The sequence below is a fragment of the Malus sylvestris genome, chromosome 2 (genome assembly GCF_916048215.2).
Source record: "Malus sylvestris chromosome 2, drMalSylv7.2, whole genome shotgun sequence".
Taxonomy (NCBI): Eukaryota; Viridiplantae; Streptophyta; class Magnoliopsida; order Rosales; family Rosaceae; genus Malus; species Malus sylvestris.
This window is the reverse complement of record NC_062261.1, coordinates 6,722,277-6,747,093: the sequence shown is the minus strand read 5'-3', so window position 1 is coordinate 6,747,093 and position 24,817 is coordinate 6,722,277. Positions and strand designations below refer to the sequence as shown.

The 24,817-nt window shown below is 36.1% G+C and overlaps 2 protein-coding genes and 1 long non-coding RNA gene across 7 annotated transcripts in view; 2 read left to right on the top strand and 1 right to left on the bottom strand.

Annotated features, from left to right (window-relative positions):
* The window catches only part of LOC126606980 (protein FIP1-like), a 28,016-nt gene extending 3,500 nt beyond the window's left edge, over positions 1 to 24,516 (top strand). For 2 of the 5 annotated variants that reach the window (XM_050274422.1, XM_050274398.1), the window contains 11 exons: positions 21,714 to 21,763; positions 22,093 to 22,159; positions 22,348 to 22,420; positions 22,658 to 22,713; positions 22,823 to 22,919; positions 23,124 to 23,208; positions 23,393 to 23,455; positions 23,619 to 23,678; positions 23,864 to 23,956; positions 24,049 to 24,111; positions 24,208 to 24,516. In XM_050274422.1, coding sequence (XP_050130379.1) covers positions 21,714 to 21,763; positions 22,093 to 22,159; positions 22,348 to 22,420; positions 22,658 to 22,713; positions 22,823 to 22,919; positions 23,124 to 23,208; positions 23,393 to 23,455; positions 23,619 to 23,678; positions 23,864 to 23,956; positions 24,049 to 24,111; positions 24,208 to 24,312 — 812 coding nt within the window. In that variant the 3' untranslated portion in view covers positions 24,313 to 24,516. Of the gene's footprint in view, positions 1 to 21,135; positions 21,313 to 21,426; positions 21,624 to 21,713; positions 21,764 to 22,092; positions 22,160 to 22,347; positions 22,421 to 22,657; positions 22,714 to 22,822; positions 22,920 to 23,123; positions 23,209 to 23,392; positions 23,456 to 23,618; positions 23,679 to 23,863; positions 23,957 to 24,048; positions 24,112 to 24,207 lie in introns of those variants that run through there. The other 3 variants (XM_050274409.1, XM_050274414.1, XM_050274403.1) reach the window with 3 other exon arrangements.
* LOC126607014 (methyl jasmonate esterase 1-like) lies at positions 3,616 to 8,610 on the top strand. Its single transcript, XM_050274430.1, has 3 exons — positions 3,616 to 6,668; positions 7,774 to 7,902; positions 8,080 to 8,610. The coding sequence occupies exons 1-3, from the start codon at positions 6,183 to 6,185 to the stop codon at positions 8,350 to 8,352; spliced, it is 888 nt and encodes a 295-aa protein (XP_050130387.1). The 5' UTR covers positions 3,616 to 6,182; the 3' UTR covers positions 8,353 to 8,610.
* Positions 20,227 to 20,747, bottom strand: LOC126607032 (uncharacterized). Its single transcript, XR_007617479.1, has 3 exons — positions 20,661 to 20,747; positions 20,414 to 20,476; positions 20,227 to 20,250 (listed from the first exon to the last, which is right to left on the bottom strand). It is a non-coding gene; the product is annotated as an uncharacterized LOC126607032 (long non-coding RNA).
* Positions 24,517 to 24,817: the final 301 nt, after the last annotated feature.

Below are 24,817 nucleotides of genomic sequence, written 5' to 3'. Positions count from 1 at the left end.
GTTGTGGAGAACAACCTTACTAGAGCCGACTATACTACAATTACCTTGTACTCTTGTAAGTAATTTAAGTGTTTTTATCCCTACCTTTGTTGGTGGTAAAAACCCTATCACAGCTCGTTACTAGCTAGAAATTACACTCGATCATTTCTTATGAATATTTAGTTTTCAGCAATCGCCTGGAGGTAGGAGAAGAACTCCTGCGGTTTAGAGAACATTACAATGTGTTCAGTACCATTTATCACCTGCACTTCATTCGGCGGATTTTCATTGACCATCCACCTCTGCCAACAGATCGCACACAATAAACACTTTACGAACTGACCCATATTTCTCATTGGCGAGTTTTATTTCATCATGAATACACCCTAAAGGACAGAATCTCAACAAGGATAATGCTAGTTTTAAATCCTTTTAATTAATTAATAAATCACCGATCAAGAAACACAGAGAAAACGAACAATGTTAGCCAACCAGTTGTAATATATAGCTCCTCTGCACGATACTAGAGCATGATTATACATATAACCTCTTCTGGGTGGACCCCACATGCTGCTAGGCCAAGGGCTGTGACATCGTAACCTGCAGAGGTTAGTAGAGCTGATAACTTATACCAGCACCGTGCTCCGTGACTGGCTCCGGCAATCAGCGCAAAATGCTTCTTACTGGCATCTGGGTTTGGGGATGACGAAGACATGTTTCTTAACTATTTTAGCCTCTCTTTCCTTGGCCTAGCTGCATTTGGTCTAGGGCTTGCTTTTATATTCATGAAATCCTTTATTTGATCCCTCTATCTGCATTCTGTCTTTCTATTGCATTTTGTGTTTCTATTTGTAAACCATTAGAGGTTATTGAAGAAGAAGGTTATACCAAGAAAGAAGAAAGAGATAGAGAAGTAGAAGATTGAGAGATTAGAGAGAAGAATCTGTTGAGAATTGTAGTATATTTTCATATCAGTTACAATGATTTGTTACAAGCTATATATAATAGCATTTGGTAGCTTACACTCTAAGTAACAATATAACCAACTTAACTAACTTCATAATCTTTTGACATTTGTCCATTTCATAACCATTGGATCTTAATACTCCTAACACTAGTTACATGAAATTTAAATTTGAAAATGGGTGGTCCCAAATTTCAAGTTTTTTATCCACACTAAAATTTTAAATTTCTATATTTATGAATCTAAATCAGAAAAATAGTCCATGCCAATTTATAATGTGTTGGTAGCATTAGAAATCTAGCAATATTCCCTAAGTCTAAGTTTCTAGCATTCTTTTCAAACATTATATTCTTTGGTTTGATTAGATCTGTGATTTTTCACAGAATGTATAGATACTATGATTTCGTCTAGTTTAGTTAGCTTGGTCAAGATAAACGTCATTTGTATAATGGAGGTCAGCAGTGACGTTTGTATACTAATATATTTTTAAATTAAATTTGCAAATTAAATAGTGTGTCACCAATATGAATAAACATGCTAATTAACACTTATTAATAATTCAATCACAACTACATTGTTTGGTATATAAAATTTAATTTGAAAATTTGATCTCTTTAACATTCTCTGAGTTAGAAAACTACTTTTCAAGCAAATTGGAGTTCCCAATATGTTTCAACTTTAGTACACGTCAGGACTTTTGGCTTTTGAGTCGATTATTAGTTCTTGAGGTGTTGATCTGAACACCTGGTAATTTCGTGTCATGTCATGTCGGATTATTGGGTCGTGTCAGAAATTGTCAAGCCTACTTATGTGTAGCTCAACTCGCCTAATTCATTATCATCCTTTCATTTAAAAAAATTGCACTTAAATTATTGGATTTCAAGAGATATATGTTAGGTCACATGTTCTAAAGTCCATATTTTATTTGGAACATGACTTAAATGTGTTGATTGAGAAAAATTATTTTTGATGAATGAAACACGAAACTGATTTTTCAAAAGCTTCAAATGAGGTAATACTTTATATTTTTTTTATTGTTTTAGTGATTTTGACGACATCGATAATTATTTAATCTTGCTTTTGCTGTGTGATAAGCTCATATTTATATATATTTTATATAAAATTCACTTGTCTTTTCTTAGTTAGTTCCTTATATTTTTTAGCTATTTACTATGTTTTTGTGTTTTGTGTGATTTATCAAGCAAAGAAAAGAGAAGTAGCACAAGTGAGTTATTAAGTAACAAATTCGTCAAAACTGTCTGTGCAGATTAGCTGACTTTGGAAGCATGTTACGAACAGCTCAGAATGAATGAGTGAATGAGCCTTATATGCTTGGAAAGCTACGGATGTCTATTTTCTGGAGCAATTTACGGATTGTTAATATCATTTTTCTAGAAGAAGGTATGGGCATTGTAACATTGAAAGGTTCAGAAACGGGCTAAGCAGATTTGGCTACTAAAGTGAGAAAGTAAAGGCATTTGTTTTGTGTTTTGCTTTGTCATCAACACTCAGCAGCAAATGGGGTTATGATTGCACTCATTTGGCTTTGGAGCAAGTGGAAATGCACAGCTAGGAGATGAACAAGGCACATGGAAGAAACATGGACAACACACACACAAAGAGAAAGGCATGACATGGACAGTTTGACATGGGCAGAAAATGGGTGGATTGTTGGCTGAAATAATGAAGAATATGTGTGTGCAAAATGCAAAGGAAAAACACACACACATGGGCAAAGGAAACACACACATATGGGCAAAGGAAACACATACACATGGGCAGAAAATGGGTTGATTCGTGGCTGAAATGATGGAGGTCATGTGTGTGCAAATGTAAAGGGAAACATGGACATCACACACCCATACAAACTGCACATGAATTGAAGTGGTCCTCTCCTTAGCCTATAAATACATCCACCATTCCCCTTCCTAAGGACAATCTTGATCCATCAAAAGAGCTTCATTCACAAACACAATTTCCTTGTAGTAACCTCCATCCATTCATCTAGCCATACTACATCTCACCAATCCATACACTTTCATCTCTTAGCCGTGTAAATCCATTCCATCCATATATCCATACACATTCTAGACACTTGTGCTACAACAAGGTGGTGAAAACAAAGGTCCTTAGCGTTTCAAGCTTGGAACGTTGGAGCGTTTTAGGTGTACTTCGTTCTTGCTTTCAATGTCTACTTTGTTATTTTCTAATTTTGTTGCAATTATGAGTGGCTAAACCCCTATTTAGTTAGGGGGAAGTTTGAAGCCATGAACATGCTTGAGATTTGAATTGATTTCTTCCAATTGTGATTTGATAAGTTGTGATTGCAATTCAATTATCTATTTTATTCGTAATTGATTCTTGTATGTTTATTAAGGATGCATACTTAGTTTTCATGCATGAATTAGATGCTAGAATATAAATGAGTTTCACCTAATCGTTACAAGTTTATATTCATGAGTAGTGAAGGCTGTTTATCACAATCGCGTTAATTGAATTCTTGGCAATTGTATCATGCATTCATAGTTATAATTGTCTCGTCAACACTTATGATTTTCATTGAACGTAATGATCTCTGATTGTATCTCTATTATGCATTCATATAGGGGACTTTTAGATAATGATTTGGGTTGTCGCATGCATTCATCCAATTCAATGAGTAAAGGAAAATTTGAGGGTTAATTTGTGCATCACGGTTAATCTGGGGTGTTGAGCATCATAGTTTATTGAAAAGCAATTGGAAATTGATTCATGTACAAGTGTGTCATGTGTGAAGAACGGACCTCTAACTAATCAATCCATCATTTTATTTCTCAAATTCCTTTTATAATCTGCCTAGTTTTATAACTTGCTTGTTTATCTCAAATTCATCCAAATCAAAACCCCCATTTTACTTTCTTGTTCCAAAGTGTTTAAAATCTGTTTTGTTTGTGTTTTAGAGTGTTTTGATTTAAGTCAAAACATTAAATTCGTCCAAAGTTGTGTTAGAGTCAGAAACTGCCTAGTTTGTGTTTTTAGGCAGTTTTGAGTGTCTTTAAATTATTTTGAGTCTTGTGAACCTGTTTTGAGTTCTTTAAGTCTATTCAAACGTTTTTAACTTTGTTTTTATGTTTTTGAGTTAGTTTAGAGGTTTTAGCAAGCCCTCCTAATCCCCGGTTTAGAACGATCCCTACTTACATTTATACTACAATTTGACAACAAGAGGGTTTAATTTGCGTGCTTAACTTTCATCGCATCACTGTGTTATTCAAGTTTCTATGTTCGTATTCATCTTTTAGGGATCATATGGATTACATGAAAAATTAAACACCTAAAATTATCACCAAATATTAAAAACAGACAACATGAGTTTTAATGGTGGAATTGAAAACAACCCACAAATGCTTTAAATCCCAGCGGCATCTTTTGTCAAAAATTTTAGTCGGCATTTTTTGTCCAAATTAAAAGCTTTATAAGATTAGAGAAATGTAAGATGTATAGAAAATATAGGGTGCATGTAGAAAATGTAAGGTGTATATTGAGAATGTGAGGTGTGAGGGTATTATGGGGAAGTATGTGGAGGTGTATTAAGATAATTTTTCATTGAAAAAACAAATATGAAATGTATTAAATATATGGAGTTTATTCAACAATTTATAAAATGTTAATATAATAAGCCATTTAAAAATGATAATTTTTTTTTAAGAAAGACAGCCTGGACCTTGACTAGTCCTGTACCATTCCATCTTTCTGTGGGACCAATAATCTTGGACCCACATGTCGCCACGTTGTAGAACCTCAACTCTCTACCCGTGTGGTATCTCTCTCTCTCTCTCTCTCTCTCTTCCTTCTGTATGTCGCTCTACCGTGTTTTATATATTTGCTTAAACGTGAAATATTGTTGCTAACAATGACATGCAGTGCCTTGCTGCATTTGACAACTGGAGAGTCCAACGTTGATGCATGAAATGATATTCGTAGTAGCAGTACAGAAAAAGTCACAGACCATTAAACCATGTTGAATAACGTGAAATGTCTCCCACCACCTGTGAAGCCAAAAATAATCACAATACGATATGTAGATTTTTGAACAAAAGAGGATAAAAATATCCTTGAGATACAATGAGATTCCTACGCGTGAGCAGCGGGCAATCATCTCTCAGCCAAGTCAAAAGTGCCAAAAAAATGTAACAATTCAAAAATCATCTCATCAAATCCCTCTTATAAGGTAATTCCTAAAACCTATCGCATTCCATATATATTTACCTCTTTGTTTCCTTCTTTTATCTAATTAATTAAGTTATCATTACATAACCTCCAAAAACTCCCAAAACATTTCTTTTATTATGATAATTAGCCAATTAATATATTTATACCTAATTAATATATTAATTGCTAATTTAATCACCAAATAACATCCCAAAAAACACTTAAAGGCCGGCCACCTTTTCTCCAAAGGGGACTCCCCTATAAAAGTCTTATTCTCTTCTCCAAAAGACACTTCTCATTCTCTTGCTAAAATTCTCCAAAATTATCAAACACTTTCTCTCTAAATTCTAACTTTGGCATCGGAGGCTCTTCGGCCAAAGCCCCCTCATTCATCGTGGGCGCGTGAGGCTCTTGGCCTTGACCTAAGGTGTAAATTGTTTTATAGGTGCAATCTTGTCCAAGATCAAGGAGGAAGAAATTTGCATCCACACCACCGATCAAACAACACAAATTAGAACTTATATTACTTTAACTTTTAATTGGATCGACGTCTTTTGTAGAAGGCCTTCATACAATTACACGAGTGATTAAATGAGGATAATATTAATATAATTAGCATTGAATCACGACGCATATCTCTTAAAACTTAAACAAACCTTACTCATCATTTCACGTAAGACGCCATTTGGTTCTTGACCAAGAGGAATGCTAAGGAGACTCTCTCAAAAGTGGACTTTTTATGAACTATTTGTCACTTCACAATTTAAAATCAATTCCCGTGGCAATACTATAAATATTGTGCAAAAAACATAAAGCGATAGGAATCCAAAAAGAATCCCACTTTTAAGAGAATTTCGTTAGCATTTCTCCTTGACAAAATATGTGGCTCTGAGTTAGGAAACTACTTTTCTAGCAAATTGGAGTTGGGAATACTATACATGTCATGGCTCATGTCAAGGCTTTTGACTTTCGACCCAAGTATTAGTTCTCTGATCGATTTCTATAAATAAAAGACGAGAGATGCAAACCAAATCAAGGAAATTGTGAGTTAATGATACAGAAATTGGAATTGGAGAACATGACAGAGAAGCTCCTTTTGTTTGTCCTTTTATTTATTTTCTTGGCAAACGCTAGTACCTCAACCCCATCCCCGCCCTCCAACATTCACAACCAAACTCAAAGTCCAAAACATTTTGTATCGATACATGGAGCTTGTCATGGAGCATGGAGCTGGTATAAGGTGGCAACTCTCCTCAAGGACTCAGGTCACAATGTCACAGCTCTAGACTTGGGAGCATCCGGGATCAACCCGATTCAGGTACAACAACTCCCTTCGTTATCGGAATTCGTCGAGCCTTTGACAAAGGTCATGGTGTCTCTACCACCAAATGAAAAGGTTGTCCTTGTGGGTCACAGCTTGGGTGGAGCAGTCATATCTATTTTCATGGAGAGGTTCCCTCAGAAAATCGCTGCTGCAGTATTTGTCACGGCTGTCATGTATGGTCCTACATTGAATTTCTCAACTGCATATGCAGAGGTAATGAACTTCATATTTATACTAAATGTCTAAAAGTTCCGTTTAATACTTTAGAATCTTGATAAATGAATGTTTGATAAAATAATAACCTCGGTTAAATAATAAAAAATTTCAATTCCAATTCGATTCGGTGTACGTACTACGATAATAATTAAACTCGCTAAATGCATAAGATAATATTTTTTCTTAAAATCGTTTAAGGCACAACAAATATATAAAATAATAATTGATAAAATACATGAAAGAAATAACACATACAATTCATTGTACATACTTAAGATCATTTCTCTAGTCATATTCACTTTATCTTGATATTGGAGAAACCACTCATACAATACTTTTTCAAACTCGGAATACTTTGCGGGTTTGAACCTCTTAACATTGTTATCCTTCATCTCATCCGACAAATATCAGGTTGAACTTTTAAGAGTGTTTAGTGATCAACTAATATTTTTGTCGAACCCATTGTTTGCAAATCTTTTAACCAGAAGAAATATGCTCAATTTTATACTGGCAAAATGCTCCCGTTGTCTCATGAGTCAATGTAGAATTTTTAATTCCTTTTAAATGAGATGTCATACATGAACGAGTTGAGCACTTTATCTTCTAGGAAATTAATTTTTTTAAACACTTGATTTTCTTGTTTTTTTTTTTTTAACAAACAATATTATTTACACTAAGGTGGATGAGATGTGCTAAACCTCACAATGAGTTAGCAATAATATAATTCAAATTTACCTTTGGCGAAGATCAAACCTAAGACCTCTCACTTACAATGAAAGAGAATATTACTAAATCATAGAACTAAGTAACGATCGTCTTGTTCTTAAATTATCTTAATATCGCAAAAAAAAAATTCTTTATACATTATAAATACTCTAAAATAATAAATTTTATCGGTCCCAACATTCTCATTTATAGAGGTTTTACTGTATACCCAATTTATTGATGATATGCTGTACTAACAGGAATGTGATGAATGAATATGACATTTTTCTTTAAATATCTGTCACAAGTAACACTTTAACATGATCTCTTGTTCATTGTATTTGGAATCCTACTTAAGGGAAATTAACTAAAAAATAATTTTCTTAAAAATGTATAGGTTACCAAAGGATCTGACGTTATGGACACTCAATACATATATGACAACGGGACCAACAACCCTGCAACCTCCTTTCTCTTTGGGCCTAAGGTCATGGCGACAAGCTTGTACCAGCTCTCACCACCACAGGTAAGTCTTGAAATGTGTCTATTGCAATATATAAGAACCTTATCGTGTTCTCTTAACACACACTAGAAATATAAGATGTAGTGTAAGAGTAGAGCGCTAATAGTTTCAAAAAATAAGTTCGGGCTTTCCAATATTGGTTAGCTAAACTTTTCCTTGTTTTATGATTGTAATGGACAGGATTTAAATCTAGCGTTATCATTGGTGAGACCTTTTCCTATATATAATTATGATGTAATAAAACTCACGAAGGAGAAGTATGGATCAGTTCGTAGAGTATTCATCGTGGCCGACCAAGACCATGCGATTGCGTTGGATGCGCAAAATTACATGATCAAGTACAATCCCCCAAATGAAGTGAAAGTGATAAAAGGTTCTGATCACATGGTCATGTTCTCTAAACCAGTGGAGTTGTTCTACCACCTCCAAAGTATTGCTGAGAAGTATTCATGAGGACATGGACGGACATGATTAATTCAGGCATGCTAGGTAGCCTGCGTTGCATGCACCATAGTACAAAATGTAAATGAATAAATGAGATTGTTTTAAGTACTAATAATTATGTGTCCATGAACTTTAGTTCAAGAGGCATGACGCACTACTACAAACATGGTCACTACGTTTAGCTTGGCTTGTGGTCGCTTCTCATTTTTCAAAGTTATGTTTTCTTTTTTACAATAAACGATATTATTTATATTAAAGGGTTAAGAATGGGTTAAGCCTTAAAATGAGCCAACAATAATGTGGTTCAAATTCGCATTCGACGAGAATCGAACCAAAAACATCTCACTTCCAAGGAAAGAGGAATCACTAGACCACAGTACAAAGTGACTTCAAAGTTATGTTTTTAGTTTCTGTTTATTGGATACCCCCTACTATTAACTATGGGAAATTTGGAAAAATAACCAAATTTTGGACCCCATATAGAATTACAGCCACCATTTGAATTTTATGATAATTATAACTAAAATTTCATGTAAAAGTACTGATATATCCTTAATGTCATGTTATGCATGTATTCAAGGCTTCATTGTAAGTTTATGAGTGTCAAGGAGAATGACTTCTTGTTCTCAACAATCTAGTAACTCAGTTTATGAGTTATCATGTTGAGAAAATCACGTTCTTACTTGGCTGAGATTAAGAGTCCTAATAACATGCAATTATATTCAAGTAACCTTCTCAAGTTTTGAAAGACTCCCAACTTGCATCGATTGTTTCAAAGGGAAAATGACCAATAATAGAAAATTAGGATCCACAAGAAACAAAAAACTTTTAGAGATAATTCATACAGATGTGTGTGGCCCCTTCCCAAATAAAACAATATGTGGTAATTCGTATTTTGTCACCTTCATTGACGATTTTTCAAGATATTGTTATGTGTACCTTATATCTAAAAAGTCTTATATTCTTGATTGTTTTAAAATATACAAAATTGAAGTTGAAAACCAACTTGAAAAGAACATTAAAATAGTGAGATCAAATAGGGGTGGTGAGTATTTTGGCAGGTTTACAAAGACTAGACAACACAAGGGGGCCTTTGCATCTTACCTTGAAGCATCATGGATTATTGCTCAGTATACTACTCCAGGGACTCCACATCAAAATGGAATGGCATAAAGAAAAAAATAAGACCTTGAAGGACATGATTCGATCCATGTTTTCGAGGTCTAAACTTCCAATTTTTCTGTGGGGAGAAGCACTCAAAACAACCAACTATACACTAAATAGGGTTCCAAGTAAGTCTGTCAAAGTTATACATTTGGAAGCTTGAACAGGTAGGAGACCAAGTTTCAATCATTTTCATGTCTGGGGATGTAGGGCTGAGACATTTTTACAATCCTCAAGAGAGAAAGTTGGATCCGAGGACTATAAGTTGCAGATTTATTGGATATGCTGACAAATCTAAGGGTTTTAAATTCTATTGTCCTGATTCTCACACTAGAATTCAGGAGACCAATAATGCAAAATTCTCATTAAGGATCTGGAAAAAGAAACAATGCAACACAGCAGCTCAGATTTTGAAGAAATTGGAAATGACCTTGATCAGCATTCTGCAACAACTGATGCACCATAGCTTGTGAATCAAGAACACTCATTTTCTCTCCCCACTGTTCTCCAAGCTGCTCAGCTAGTGAGTACTATGTTTATTCCTAAAGCAGTGCAATCACCAGTTCATGATTGCAATCTTGAACATCAAGTCCCTAAGCGCCAAATCTCTGAGGTTGTTGTTGCTCAACCATTGCAACAAGTGCAATTGCCTATTAGACAGTCAAACAGGCAAAGAAAACTTGTGATCTTACCTGATTTTGTGTATTTACAAGAGATTGAATACAACATCGGGGATGATGATGATTCTTTCACTTTTAATCAAGCTGTCAACAGCCTAAGAGCATATTTATGGCATGCTGCAATGATTGAAGAGCTTGCAGCTATGGAAAAGAACCAAGTTTGGCAGTGTGCAATGCCAAACCCATTGGTTGCAAATGGGTGTTCAAAACCAAAAGAAATGCAGAGGGAAAGGTTGAAAGACATAAAGCTAGACTTGTAGCTAAGGGTTTTACATAAAGAGATGATATTGAATATAATTAAAACTTCTCACCAGTTTCATCCAAAGACTCCTTGAGGCTGATCATGGCTTCAACAACCCATTTCAACTTGGAATTACTATTAACACAGAGAAGCTATGAACAACAATGGATACCAGAATCGAAGAAGAAGATGAGGAAAGATAGAGAGGAAGAAAGAGAAAATGTATTAACGCTTTCAGAAATTCTTACAATGCTTTCTTACACAAATGAGAACCCTATTACTCCTTATATACCCATAAGAACTAATTACAACAGTACCCTTCTACTTGTATTAACTAACCCATCTTCTAGATAATGCCATGTGGCAATTCTGTTATATTGGTTATTACTCCCCCCTCAAACTGAACATGGATATGCCAAGTGAAGTTTGAAATAGCTAAACACCTAAAACCGGATCTAAAACTGGACCTGAAATAGCAAGAGCAAGGTGTCTACAGTGCTTTACAAACACAGGACCATGCAGGCCTTTGGTGAATACATCTGCAACCTATTCTTCAGTAGGTATATATTGGACAATTAAATCACCCCGTTGTACCTTTTCACGAACAAAATGATAGTCGGTATCAAGATGTTTGATCTTCGAGTGAAAGACAGGATTCGAGCTTAGAGCTAAAGCACTCTGATTGTCACAGTGAAGTACTGGAGGCACCAAGATTCGCTGATGCATATCTTTGAGGAGAGATTGAATCCAAAACAAATCTGCTGCAGAATGTGCTAAAGCTTTGTATTCAGCCTCAGTAGAGCTGCGAGATACTGTGGATTGCTTCTTAGATTGCCATGAAATGGGATTATCGCCCAAGTAAATCACAAAACCAGTTATAGAACATCGGGTATTTATGTCTGCTGCCCAGTCTGAATCAGAATAGGCAAGCAAATTGAAATCCAAGCTCTTTTTGTAATGCAGACCATACTCAAGAGTTCATTTCAGGTACCTTAAGATGCGTTTGACAAGATGCATATGAAGATCAGTCGGGGAAGTCATAAACTGACAGACCATGTTAACAGCCTGAGCAAGATCTGGCCGAGTAAATGTCAACTATTGGAGAGCCCCTACCAAACTTCGATAATGACTTGGGTCAGAGAGAGAAGCACCTTCTTGTTCAAGTAATTGTGCATGGGGCTTAGATGGTGTTGATGTAGGCTTACATGTCTCCATTGCTGCCTTCTTGAGGAGATCTTTAGCATATTTTGATTGGCTTATAAACAGTGATCCATCATCTTTATACTGAATCTGCAATCCCAAGAAATAAGATAATCTGCCCATGTCCTTGAGATCAAACACTTTTGCAAGGTCACTGATCACTGATTGAACTGTTATAGGATTGGAACCAGTGAGTCTAATATCGTCTACATAGAGCAATAAGAGAACAATATCCCCTTTATCTACTTTAACAAATAAGCTTGTATCAGATAAGGAAGTTGTGAAACCAAGGGATGGAAGATAACTCGTAAACTTCGAGTTCCAGGCTCTCGGGGCCTGTTTCAAGCCATAGAGAGATTTAATGAGTTTACACACATAACTTGGACAGGAAGGATCCACAAATCCTTGAGGTTGCTGCATGTAGACCTATTCCTCGAGATCACCGTGCAAAAAGGCATTTTTAATGTCTAGTTGTCGCAGATTCCAACCAAACTGTGCAGCTAAAACAAGAATTAATCGAACAGTAATGTGTCTGACCACAGGACTGAAAGTCTCTGAGTAATCCAACCCTTGTTCTTGAGTGTACCCCTGAGCAACTAACCGAGCCTTATACCTTGATATTGTTCCATATGGATTTTTCTTTATTTTATACACCCATTTGCTACCTACAATTGTTCTGTGAGATGGAGGTGGAACTAGAACCCATGTACCTTGAGCCTTTAATGCATTATATTCTTCTTGCATAGCATGTTGCCATTCAGATTTACACGATGCTGCCCTAAAAGTTTTAGGTTCTTCAAGTTCTGTGATATCGGCCAGAAATGAAAACCCTTCAGGACATGCACTAGTAATTGACACAGAGCATGACATATCCGAGCAAGACTCCAATATTTGTAATGAATTTAACTCAGGGAAAGTGGCCAAATGAGCTGCATAATTCTTTCTTGAAATAGCACCTGTTTGTAATCTAGTTTGAATCCGAGGATGAAATGGTTCTTGTACAGGTAATACATGTGAATCAGTACTAGAGGAGTGCTCAGACAAAGGTAATAATACCTGAAGTTGAGTAGTATCAAGGACAGGAAGCAAATGAGGTGGAGTTGGTGTATCACTTGTTGTAGAGTAGGAACCATTAGATGTTGATGCTGATGAGTCTTCACAAATGTGATTCTGTGGAGTAATGCATACATAAGAACCAGAGTTAGAAACCGATGTCCCATCCTGCTCAGATTGACCACTTGTAGACCGCATGGGAATAGGAAATGGAATAATCATAGAGCTAGTTTGATTGACTTTCTCAGCGGATGCCACACCACTGTGAGAAGGTCCCAACCTTGCTGGAAATATTGACTCTTCAAAAATAACATGTCGTGATATAATGCATTTCTTATAATGTTGATCGTAACATATTACTCCCTTATACCCCATTGCATAGCCTAAGAAGATACACATTTTGGACTTAAACTGCAATTTATGACTGTTATACGGCTTGATCCATGGAAACACAGCAGTTCTAGCTTCAGTATTGCCTGACCACGACCCAGTAACATTTTGACCTTGTCTTGTCCCTGAAGAGTAAGGACCATTTCCACCATAAAACCCGCGTTCTCTGAAGTTGTTACCAGTTCTATAGTTATTGCTATTATTCCTGGATTGACCACCATTTCCAGATCTGTAACCCCCATTATAGTTCTGAGATCTGAACCCATGCTGCTGACCAGAATGAGAGTGAGTTACAAAACCATATCCACAAGATTGATCATGATGCCTTGGAGGAAAAGTATTAGAACCAAACATCTGGGACTCCACACCATGTTGATGAGCATTATTAAATGAACCATGTGGTTGCTGAACAATAGTACCTTCTGTAGTAGCAGGTATATGAGCATGGTTTTGAGAATTTGATGAAGATGCACCACTCGAAGATCCACTTCCATACATGATAGATCCCAAACTAGTATTCTGACCAGACTGAGAACCCTGAACAAAAAAAGCATTCATATTCTGAGATAGCAGACATTTCTCCTTCAACCTCTTTTTCAGTGCCAAGTAGTTGGGCACGAAATTCCCTTACGGTAATGGAAAATTCCCATGCCAAGATAATTGTGCGAATAACACCATATTCCTTAGGTAAACTTGCCAGCCCAGAAATCTTAATATCATTGTTAGAAACTATCTCTCATGCAGCCATTAACTGATCTATAATATTCTTCAAACGCAACAAGTATTTATCAATGTTATCTGCCCCTTTTGAATCGTATGCAACTCTGTTTTCAAATGGTTAACTCTAGACTTCGAAACAGACGCATATCTTTCAACAAGATTCTACCACGCTTCAAAAGCAGTCTTGCACCCTAAGACATACTCCATGGCCTCATCTGTTAGTGCAGCAAGCAGCAGACTAATAAGAGCCATATCAGTAGACTCCCAATCAAGAAACTCTGTGGTAATCTCCCTTGTAATACCAGTCTCTGAACTCACGGCATACTTTGATGGACAACCAATCGTACCATCAAAATGACCAAACAATTTGTACCCTTTAAGAACCGACTGAAACTGGAAGGCCCATTTAGCAAAATTATCATCTCGAAGTTTTATAGTCAGCATACCCAACAAATTCTCAATCTTGAATGAAGAAGACGCCATTGGAAATAGATTCAATCAATCACAATTCTAAGCAAACCAAAAAAAAAATTACCAACCAAGGAACACACAACTGACTTCGAAAATTCACAAAAACAATACCCAAATAAGGAGAATGACACTCCAAATCACAACCCAAATTGCACACTTCGACTCAAGACACCAAATCAGGAGATTGAAACTCCAAGAATCATAGAAAGAATGACACTTTCTTCTTTAAATCGACAAGTCCTAGAGAATGATACTCCAAGGAACAAACACAGCACAGGAGATTGAAACTCCAAGATTCATAGAAAGAATGACACTTTCTTCTTTAAAATCGACAAGTCCTAGAGAATGATACTCCAAGGAACAATACACACAGAATGATAAGTGCAAAAATCAACACAACAAGATTCTACCAAAAAACCCCAAATCTTCGCTTCAATCAAATTCCAACAAATTGAACCACAGCGCCAAGAAAGAAACAAAAGCACCTGATTCGCTGAAAATCACACCACCAAATCTCCTAAGAACGCCGTTCCAGATAACCACCAAACACCCAATCTTCGAGCACACAATCGTCAAGATAGCGCCCAAATCAGCGGAAGTCTTCACCAGAACCAAGAGTGGCGACGAGCCTAAACCGGCGATGATACCATATTAACACAGAGAAGCTATGAACAACAATGGATACCAGAATCGAAGAAGAAGATGAGGAAAGATAGAGAGGAAGAAAGAGAAAATGTATTAACGCTTTCAGAAATTATTACAATGCTTTCTTACACAAATGAGAACCTATTACTCCTTATATACCCATAAGAACTAATTACAACAGTACCCTTCTACCTATATTAACTAACCCATCTTCTAGATAATGCCATGTGGCAATTCTGTTATATTGGTTATTAATTACATCAAATGGATGTAAAGTTAGCTTTCCTCAATGGTGATTTGGATGAAGAAATAGTAATGGTTCAACCACCAGGTTTTATGGAGAAAAGGAATGAGTCTATGGTCTGCAAACTCTACAAATCAATCTATGGGTTAAAGCAATCATCCAGGCAGTGGTACATCAAATTTGACCAAGTTGTTTCTGCTTTTGGTTTTGAAGAAAACAAGATTGATGACTATATATACCTCAAGGTCAATGGCACAAAATTCATATTTTTGGTATTGTATGTGGATGATATTTTGTTAGCTAGCTCAAACTTAACTCTCTTGCACACAACTAAAAGCATGTTAACTGAAAGTTTTGATATGAAAGACTTTCGTGAGGCGCATTTTGTTCTTGGCATTAAAATTGAGAGAGACAGATCCAAAAGAATGCTAAGATTTTCTCAAAAGTCCTATATTGACATAATCATGAAGAGATTCAACATGGAAAAGTATGCAAGTGGCTAGCTTCCCATTGCAAATGATGACAAGCTAAGTACTGATCAATGACTTAAAAATGATCTTAAGAAGAATGGAATGTAAAGATAAGCCTTATGCTTCGCTTGTTGGCAATATCATGTATGCTCAAGTGTGCACAAAGCCTGATTTGGGGTTTACAATTAGTGTTCTAGGGCGTTTTTCAGTCTAATCCTAGGAATTCTCACTGAACTGCAGTAAAGAAAGTATTGAGGTACAAGAAATCTTGCACTGGTATATCAACAAGTTGAGAATTTGGAAATGGTGGCTTATTCTGATTCAGACTTAGCTGGCTGTGTTGATGATAGAAAATCTACAAGTGGATATGTTTTTCTTCTTGCTGCTAGTGCAATCTTATGGAAAAGTTCCAAGGAAAAGGTAATTGCTTCCTCAATGATGGAGGCTGAATTTATTGGTTGTTACACTGCCACCAAACAAGCAATCTAGTTGAGGAATTTTATCATGGGATTGAAGATTGTAGATTCAATTGAAAAACCTATAACTATTTACTATGACAATAAGGTTGCAGTTTTCTTCTCCATAAACAACAAGAGGTCCATCACTTGCAGACTAATGGACATAAAGTATTTGTGTGTGAGAGATGAAGTCAGAAAAGGGCTAATCAACGTAGTTCATATAGGGATTGATTCAATGACAACTAATCCAACGACTAAGGACTTACTAGTATGGGTGTTCAAGAAACATGTCTACAATATGGGAATGCAAGAAGATTTTGATTATGTTAATGAGTAGGAGTAGTACACCCATTTATTGTTTTCTGTTATGTTTCTTTTTGCTTAATTGGATGCTTTCATAATATTTTGTTCTCATATTATCTTTTTGGAATAATATGAGCTATGCTTTTGCATGAGGCTCAGTTCAGGAGTTGAATTTTGTTTATCATCCTGAAACACTTGAATTTTTGTCAACACAGTGTTCATGGATTAGATACTTGTAATCATAAAGTGCACATGTAGAATGAATTACATATTGCATTTATGATTCCGTATTTGAAGCTATAAGTGACAGGTTGTTAAAGGTTTAATTGCAGCGTCTAGTGTGATCACCTTACTCTTAACCAATGCAATGTCATTCTTCTTGGACACTCAAGTGGGAGAATGTAAGTTTGTGAGTGTCAAGGAGAATGACTTCTTGTTCTCGACAAACTAGTAACTCAATTTATGAGTTATCATGTTGAGAAAATCACGTTCTTACTTGGCTAAGATTAAGAGTCCTAATAACATGCAATTATATTCAAGTAACCTTATCAAGTTTTGACAAGAGTTCAATATCAAGTGGAACTATACCGAAACCCTAATTAGTATGGAATATCCGAGGTATCAGTTAATAGGCCTGATGTCAAGGATGATTGGCTATATATTGGGAGGTCCCTGCACTCACAACACCATCCCTTTTAAGCGTAACCTTATTCTAAGCTGGAACTTTTAACTGTTGAGTGTTGAGTGTAGAAGATCTCTTTTCATTCTTTGCAGCAATGGTAATCCCTTTTTCAAGTAAGCATACTATCTTTATGTATACATTTTGTAATATGTATATGTGATTCTATGCATGCAGTGTTCTAATAATTTACATTCATACCATGTTTGTAACTTTGTATTGGCAATCACAAGTATGATTGGCCATTACAGCCATGCATGGAAACTGTAGTGGGTACCTTACAGTCTCAAGTTCAACATGCTTGGAAACTCATCTAAACCAATTGGAACAAGTGCCCCAGCTACACGAAATCTTTTTTATTCGTTTGATGTTGGGTCAGTAAATTTTGTGTACATTCCCACTGAGACCAATTTTGTTGAAGGAAGCAAGCAATTGGAAGTTTTAAAGCATTATTTAGAAGCGGTGGATAGGAGGAAGAAGCCATTTGTGGTGGTGCAAAGACATAGGCCGATGTACACATGAAGTAACGAGAGAGGTGATGCTTTAAAGGGCGAAAATGCTGGAGCATTTGGAGTTTGAAGATCTTGATGTCTTGATGTTTATTAGCAGGAACGTTGTCAACATTAAATATATTGCTTACTCAACAACCTCAAATTGAGAAGTGACTTTGGCACCATGTTGTTGAGTATTAATAGATAGTGGCTTTGTAAGTTCGTGATATGTATGATTGCTGAGGTACAAATGCATAGTGGTCTTTATCCTTCTTTTGTTACTCATATTAGTGGCACAATCTTCCTAGATACTGTTGAGAAATTGAGCCTTGTGGATGCATTTTATTGTGTTTATTCTACCATCATAACCCTAGGTTATGGAGATAAGAGCTTTTCGACTCAAGCATGCGGTGTTTTTGCAGTGTTCTGGATATTGAAAGGTACCATTTGTTTAGCTCAGTTTTTCCTCTACATTGTCGAGCTAAACACCTAGAGCAGACAACTGGCGTTAGTACAGTCAATTCTCACTCGTAGAATGACCAATGTAGATTTGGAGGCAGCTGATCTTGATGACAAGAAAGGTGATGCTCCTATGTGGGCGAAAATTAATGTTGGAGTATTTGGAGCCTCTGTTTGTGAATAAATGTGATGTACACCGATACGAGAGGTTTTTTCCATTGGAAAACTATACTTGTGGGAATGTGGGACCTATTCATGTAATGGAAACCTAGACTGAGTCATCCAACCGATCTAAGTGTGTCAAGTGTGTTTGAGTTGTTGTGAGATACCCTAATATTAAGGGTATATTAGTAATTTTACATCACATTTTGGTTATAATTATCATAGAATTAAACTAATGGCTATAATTCTATACGGGATCTAAAATTTGGTTATTTTTCCAAATTTCCCATTAACTATCTACCCTATCTTTGTAAGATATCTCTCTCCATTTAAAGGGCTCTATATGATCTAGACAGTCAATCAGTTAATTTAAAAAAAAAAAAACTATTCTAAGAAAGTGTTTCATCCTTCCAAAATTAACTATTGAGCTTTTAGTCCTGTTGAGTTAATCCACGAATAATGACGTCGAGCGCGTTTCGTTCCCCTAATTGAGTGAATCCCTTGATTTGTCCAGCATCAACTAGTACCAGACCGGGTTTTTAAATTTATCTTCAAAATCTTGGTGGGAACATAATCTTCGTTTGTTGTCATTGATTAGGTGTCTATTTCTTTTGACTAGACAATATTATATATATATATATATATATATACACACACACACATATATATGAAATTGTTATCAGCACTCCAAAAATCTCATTCTACACTCCTTACAAATATATTTTTCTTCCTAATTATAGACAGTTTGGAGTGCCAAATGAGATTTTTATAGTTACCAATGTAATAAACAGTGCAAAGACAAAATTTTGTCTGAACAGATATTCGCAAAACACCATAGCGCTTCGTGCTACTGCGGAAACAAAATCGTGTATAATTGCAGGATAAATTGGAGTTCATTATTTTGTGGCCTTTTAGCCAAAATGTTCTTGAGATTGGCATAACTCCTCACTTTGGTCCTTAAAATTTAAAACCAATAGAAGTGGTCTCTGAGTTTGTCCACTATCAATCATTTTGGTCATTCCGTGCTAAATCTCCACTAAACAAGGATAAAATAACGAAAATACCCTCAACTTTATCAAATCATTTTGGCCCATTGTTTGTTAGATTGAGTTATTTTTGTCATTTTGATCAATATTTAACAAAAAAATTCACGGAATGACCAAAATGATTGATGGTTGATAAACTTAAAGACCACTTCTATCAATTTTAAATATCATGCCAATCTCATAGACTATTTTGGCTAAAAACACCTTATTTTAAGCCTTATATTGTTGGTAGGCACTTCCAATCTAGTTTGCAATTCTTCAAGCCGTTCATGTTGTTTTGGAAAGGTAATATAATACTAATTGTATAGATATGGTTTTCACAATTTTTCATTCCGCTGCGAAGTGTACGTACTACCATTATATGTTTGAAAATATTCGTAGGCATTGCTGTAATTTCAGCTCATTAAATAATAACGTTCTGGACAGCCTTTCGTAATTTGAACCATTTTCCCCCTCAATAACAGCAAGAAAAATTTTATTTAAACTCATATAACCTCTTTCTACATCTAATTTAAATTTTAAGTATGAAATGTCACTATAATCCTATTGCACAATTACCATCAAATACAAGATAAGACTAGCAATAAAAACAAGGTTTATTAGTAAACGCACACCCATAATCAAACCCTAACGACAGCACCAAGTACAAATCATGTTATTAAAAAATGATCAGAAATACATCATAAAATCTGCAGGACTATAATGGTAATTGAAGCAATATGTGCCGGATTTTTTATGAGCCTATATTGGTGAGCTTAGTCCTGAATCATTTTCATGTCTAGCACAAACCTACATAAACATGAACTCTTAAATTTATAGTACTCACGCATCATCTATCGCTAATTTTGGCGTTTGCAGCTTATGTTCACCAGTACAACTCATTAAACTCCCAGCCTGATGTCTTAAAGTCGTTATATTCTCCTCTACAACCCCTATGTTACTTCTCACACACCCTTTTAATTTTCAGTCATCGGATTGGATGAATTGAAGAAGATTAATGGACAGATGGGCAACAGATGGGCAAGGTCCACCTGCAAAGACAGACATCGGTATTGTTCTGTCAAATTTTCATAGAACACAGAGCATGAAACAAGATCAGTGCTCAAATTAAACTGGCAGTTGTATGCTCACATTTTCAAGAGCTTTGTATATCCTATAGAATACGAAAATAATAGTAAGTTAGTAACTAATTACCTGAGGTGTGCTCCCATCATTAGTCCTTTCGTATTTACTTAAGCACTCTTGTAACAGAAGGATCTGTAACAAACACATGTTTAGAATAAAATAAGACTGTTGATTTGAAGAACTTAATTTGCAGCATGGAACACCTAACCGTCCATACCACACTTCAGTACCCAAAATCATTAGTTGAAAACCCGAAGAAGCTGCATGTAATAACATTGAGTACAATAGTACAACCACCAATGTCAAGGTGAGATACCTCTTCACTCAAAAAATGAAGGTTTTCACGCTGATATTGCAACAAAGCCATTTACTGATCAGAAAGTCGACCAGCATCATGATACCTGTCACAACACATAATGTGTGTTCTTACATTAGGATCCATGAAATATAGCAGTTTCCAGTAAACCAACTATGAGACATTTTTTATGTTATAAACTGTTAAAGTTCTTGACCCAACTCCTGGTGATTGATCTCTCTTCAATTTCTGTATATAAAATCATTGGCTTGTGAACTAAGAAGAATGAATCCGAAAATGGGTCCTCGTGCAAGTCACGAGCTTATATTTGACGCAATTGTGGATGAAAATTAGATTGAAATTTCATATTGTAAAAAAAAACCCAAATATGGGGTCGTTAAGTGTAAATATTTGTTCGTTAAAGGATAGATACATAAAAGAAGAAAGCTTCAGGCCCCATTTGTGCAATTTTATCAAATCAATAAACAAAAGTATTGGCAAAGCTCTGGGGAGTTCCGAGTCTGAGACTGAACTCTCCTTCCAAAAGTCTGAAACTTGAAAGCAGAGATCGCAGTTCGCAAATACACAGAACCGAAAATCCGTGTCTAAAAATGTCAACAGAGAGAGAACGGCTAGGTTCTCTGCCGTCAACATCGCCGGAGGACAACGCACTGTAAGTCTTCCTCCTCAATCTCCCTCCAATTCCCACACACAACTCGCCAATGCCATCGTTTTCCGCCGCCCGATTCCAAATCCCAGCCGTTGATTTCGGCGTTTCACCTTTCAGGTTTTTGGATATCATGCACGAGGCTCCGCTGTTCGGCCACCGGAAGTCGAGGAACCTCTTCGGAAGTGTTTTCTACTTAATCATACTCGCCGGTTACTCTGCCGTGGCCGTCGCGGCTCCGTGGATATTTCAGGTCATAGACGATTTGATACCCCAATTGCTCTGCAGCTGCAACGTCCTTCTTCTGGTAGTCACAGGTATCTGTAATTTTTTTTATCTGGGCAGTCTTCAAATTTAGAGACTTTTCGTGTTTTCGCATCAAAATTTAATCTTTCAACTTTTTTCAGGCATTTTTCAGCAGTATCTGGTGTCCCAGGTTCAGAAAATTCGCTTACAGGTAACCTTTTAGTTTACTCGGATATCGATTATCTAGGATAGGAACGGCATTATGCACAGATGGAAAATTTCCAGTTGCTAATAAATCCTTTGAACCGATAATTTTGGTTATATTGGTGGATTAATCTGCCCCAACATCTCAGAATTGAATAGATATTAAATCGGTACGGCTAACTAAAGTCCAGTTCTTTTGTAGTCTTGTCCACTAGTATTTGCATCCTGCTGAATCAAATACTTGTCCACTTGTATTTGATTCAGCGGGATGCTAAATCGTGTTGTTTAGTGCTGCTTACTTGATTTGTGAAAGACGAGATGCACATTGTTTTGTAGGGTTATTATAGTTTCAGCCAGAAGTTGAAGCATATTGTTCGCGTACCTTTTGCAGTTACTTCATATGGTATGTGGTTTTGTATTTGAGTTGTCTGTTTTTCTTCTTTTTGTTTGAAATGTGGTGGCTTCCATTTTTTATCATTGCAAAGACTCTACACTTCTTTCCTATGAGTCTGCCGTTATATTTTCCCTCGAAAATATTGTTATCATCATTATTGTCACAATTCAGTTTCTGATATCTTCGTCGAATGTTAGGAACTGCTGCATTGTTACTTGTTATGGTCTGGAGACCCAACATCAGTTTCCTTACTCTCCCAGCAATATTGAGGTATAGGAATTACCAACCTATGATTCCAAGCATAAGCATTTCTTCATTCAGAATTTGTAGTTGTTGTCTCCTTTATAGTTTCTTTGCCCTTTTTCGGATTCGTGGTCTCAACAGCATTGATAATGAGATCAATATATGGGATAGTTCAAGATCTTGTCTAAACTTTTGTTGGATGAGTTTAATGTGAAAGCTAGTTTTCATCTGTGACCGACTATTTGTTACTCATAAAATCTGCAGGACTATAATGGTAATTGAAGCAATATGTGCCGGATCTTTTATGAGTCTCTATATTGGTGAGCTTAGTCCTGAATCATTTTCATGTGTAGCACAAACCTACATATACATGAACTCTTAAATTTATAGTACTCACGTATCATCTATCACTAATTTTGGTGTTTGCAGCTTATGTTCACCAGTACAACTCATTAAACTCCCAGCCTGATGTCTTAAAGTCGTTATATTCTCCTCTTCAACCCTCGAGTTCTTTAGAAGGTTTGAGGTAATCATAAATTTTTTCTTCTGGAATACCCCATGATCTTGCTTCCTGATTTTATATACAGAAATTGAAGAGAGATCAATCACCAGGAGTTGTGTCAAGAACCTTAACAGTTTATAACATAAGCTATGTCTCATAGTTGATTTACTGGAAACTGCTATATTTCATGGATCCTAATGTAAGAACACGCATTATGTGTTGTGACAGGTATCATGATGCTGGTCGACTTTCTGATCAGCAAATGGCTTTGTTGCAATATCAGCGTGAAAACCTTCATTTTTTGAGTGAAGAGGTATCTCACCTTGACATTGGTGGTTGTACTATTGTACTCAATGTTATTACATGCAGCTTCTTCGGGTTTTCAACTAATGATTTTGGGTACTGAAGTGTGGTATGGAGGGTTAGGTGTTCCATGCTGCAAATTAAGTTCTTCAAATCAACAGTCTTATTTTATTCTAAACGTGTGTTTGTTACAGATCCTTCAGTTACAAGAGTGCTTAAGTAAATACGAAAGGACTAATGATGGGAGCACACCTCAGGTAATTAGTTACTAACTTACTATTATTTTCGTATTCTATAGGATATACAAAGCTCTTGAAAATGTGAGCATACAACTGCCATTGTAATTTGAGCACTGATCTTGTTGCATGCTCTGTGTTATATGAAAAATTGACAGAACAATACCGATGTCTGTCTTTGCAGGTGGACCTCGCCCATCTGTTGGCAGCTCGTGATCAGGAATTACGGACGCTTTCCGCTGAGGTAATGACTGGTTAGAAATACCAAGTGGTTTGCTCTTGATTCATTATGAAAATTAGAATGTTCTTAGTGTTATGCAGTTACCTCATTCACGGTTCCTTTCAATGTTTCATTTGCTGCTCTCTTCTACATCGCATAATTGACATTAGAAGGTGACTGAGAGTCTGAGAGATGTGTTTACATTGTAGATGAATCAATTGCAGTCTGAGCTCAGGCTTGCTCGGTCTTTGATAGCTGAGAGGGATTCCGAAATCCAGCAAGTCCGGACCACCAACAATCAGGTTTCCTACTGCATTATGGTCACTATGGACTTGAATCCTTATCTCTTTTTTTCGTTTCTTCCCTAACCTCCGCAATTGTAATACTCGAACAGTACGTGGAGGAAAACGAAAGGTTGAGGGCCATTTTAGGAGAATGGAGTACACGAGCAGCAAAGGTATTGTCGTCCTACCTTGGTCAATCTAGTTGGGGCATCATTTTCTTTCCCATGAGAATTTTTTGTGACAAATGTTGTAATTTTTTGAAATTAAAGCTTGAACGAGCACTGGAGGCGGAGCGGATCTCCAATCTTGAACTCCAAAAGAAGATTCCGACGCTCAGAAGTCAATCACAATCGTCAGCTGAACCAAGCAAGTAGCTTTTCTGTAATTCTCTTGCTTTCATTTACTTTAGTTTGGAAAAGAAAATCTAGGAGAAGTAGACATGAAGCATTACACATGTACATAAAAATAGACGTGAAGAAAGAAATCTATCATTACCTATAGTACTCAAAATTGAACGAATGGAAGTCTGTCCGACTTTTGACACTCAATTAAAGTTAGAACAATGCTTGGTTACTCAAGGATGAGTAGAAACTTCGACTCAAAACTCTTCTAGTTCGAATCACAGAGCTTCGTGCTTATGATCAAAACCGTTCATAGTATGACTCACGTTGTAAAGATCATCTCTACAAAAAATGAATTAAAAGTAAGATCGTTTAATCAATCTATTGATGCAAATATATAGACGGTTTGGTAATGCTTTTACTAATTATGTTCATTTGTTTTTCTACAATTAGATGACTAAAGAACCTTAAGTTTAATTGATTCTCTGTAGAGGTGATATTTATAGAATGATTTGTAATATGAACGTCCAGATTATAA

Excerpts from the sequence above, each read along its gene's own strand:
- LOC126607014 (XM_050274430.1), top strand. The coding sequence starts at position 6,183 with ATGATACAGAAATTGGAATTGGAGAACATGACAGAGAAGCTCCTTTTG. Across the intron at positions 6,669-7,773 it reads TCTCAACTGCATATGCAGAG|GTTACCAAAGGATCTGACGT; the intron begins GTAATGAACTTC and ends AAAAATGTATAG. Across the intron at positions 7,903-8,079 it reads ACCAGCTCTCACCACCACAG|GATTTAAATCTAGCGTTATC; the intron begins GTAAGTCTTGAA and ends TGTAATGGACAG.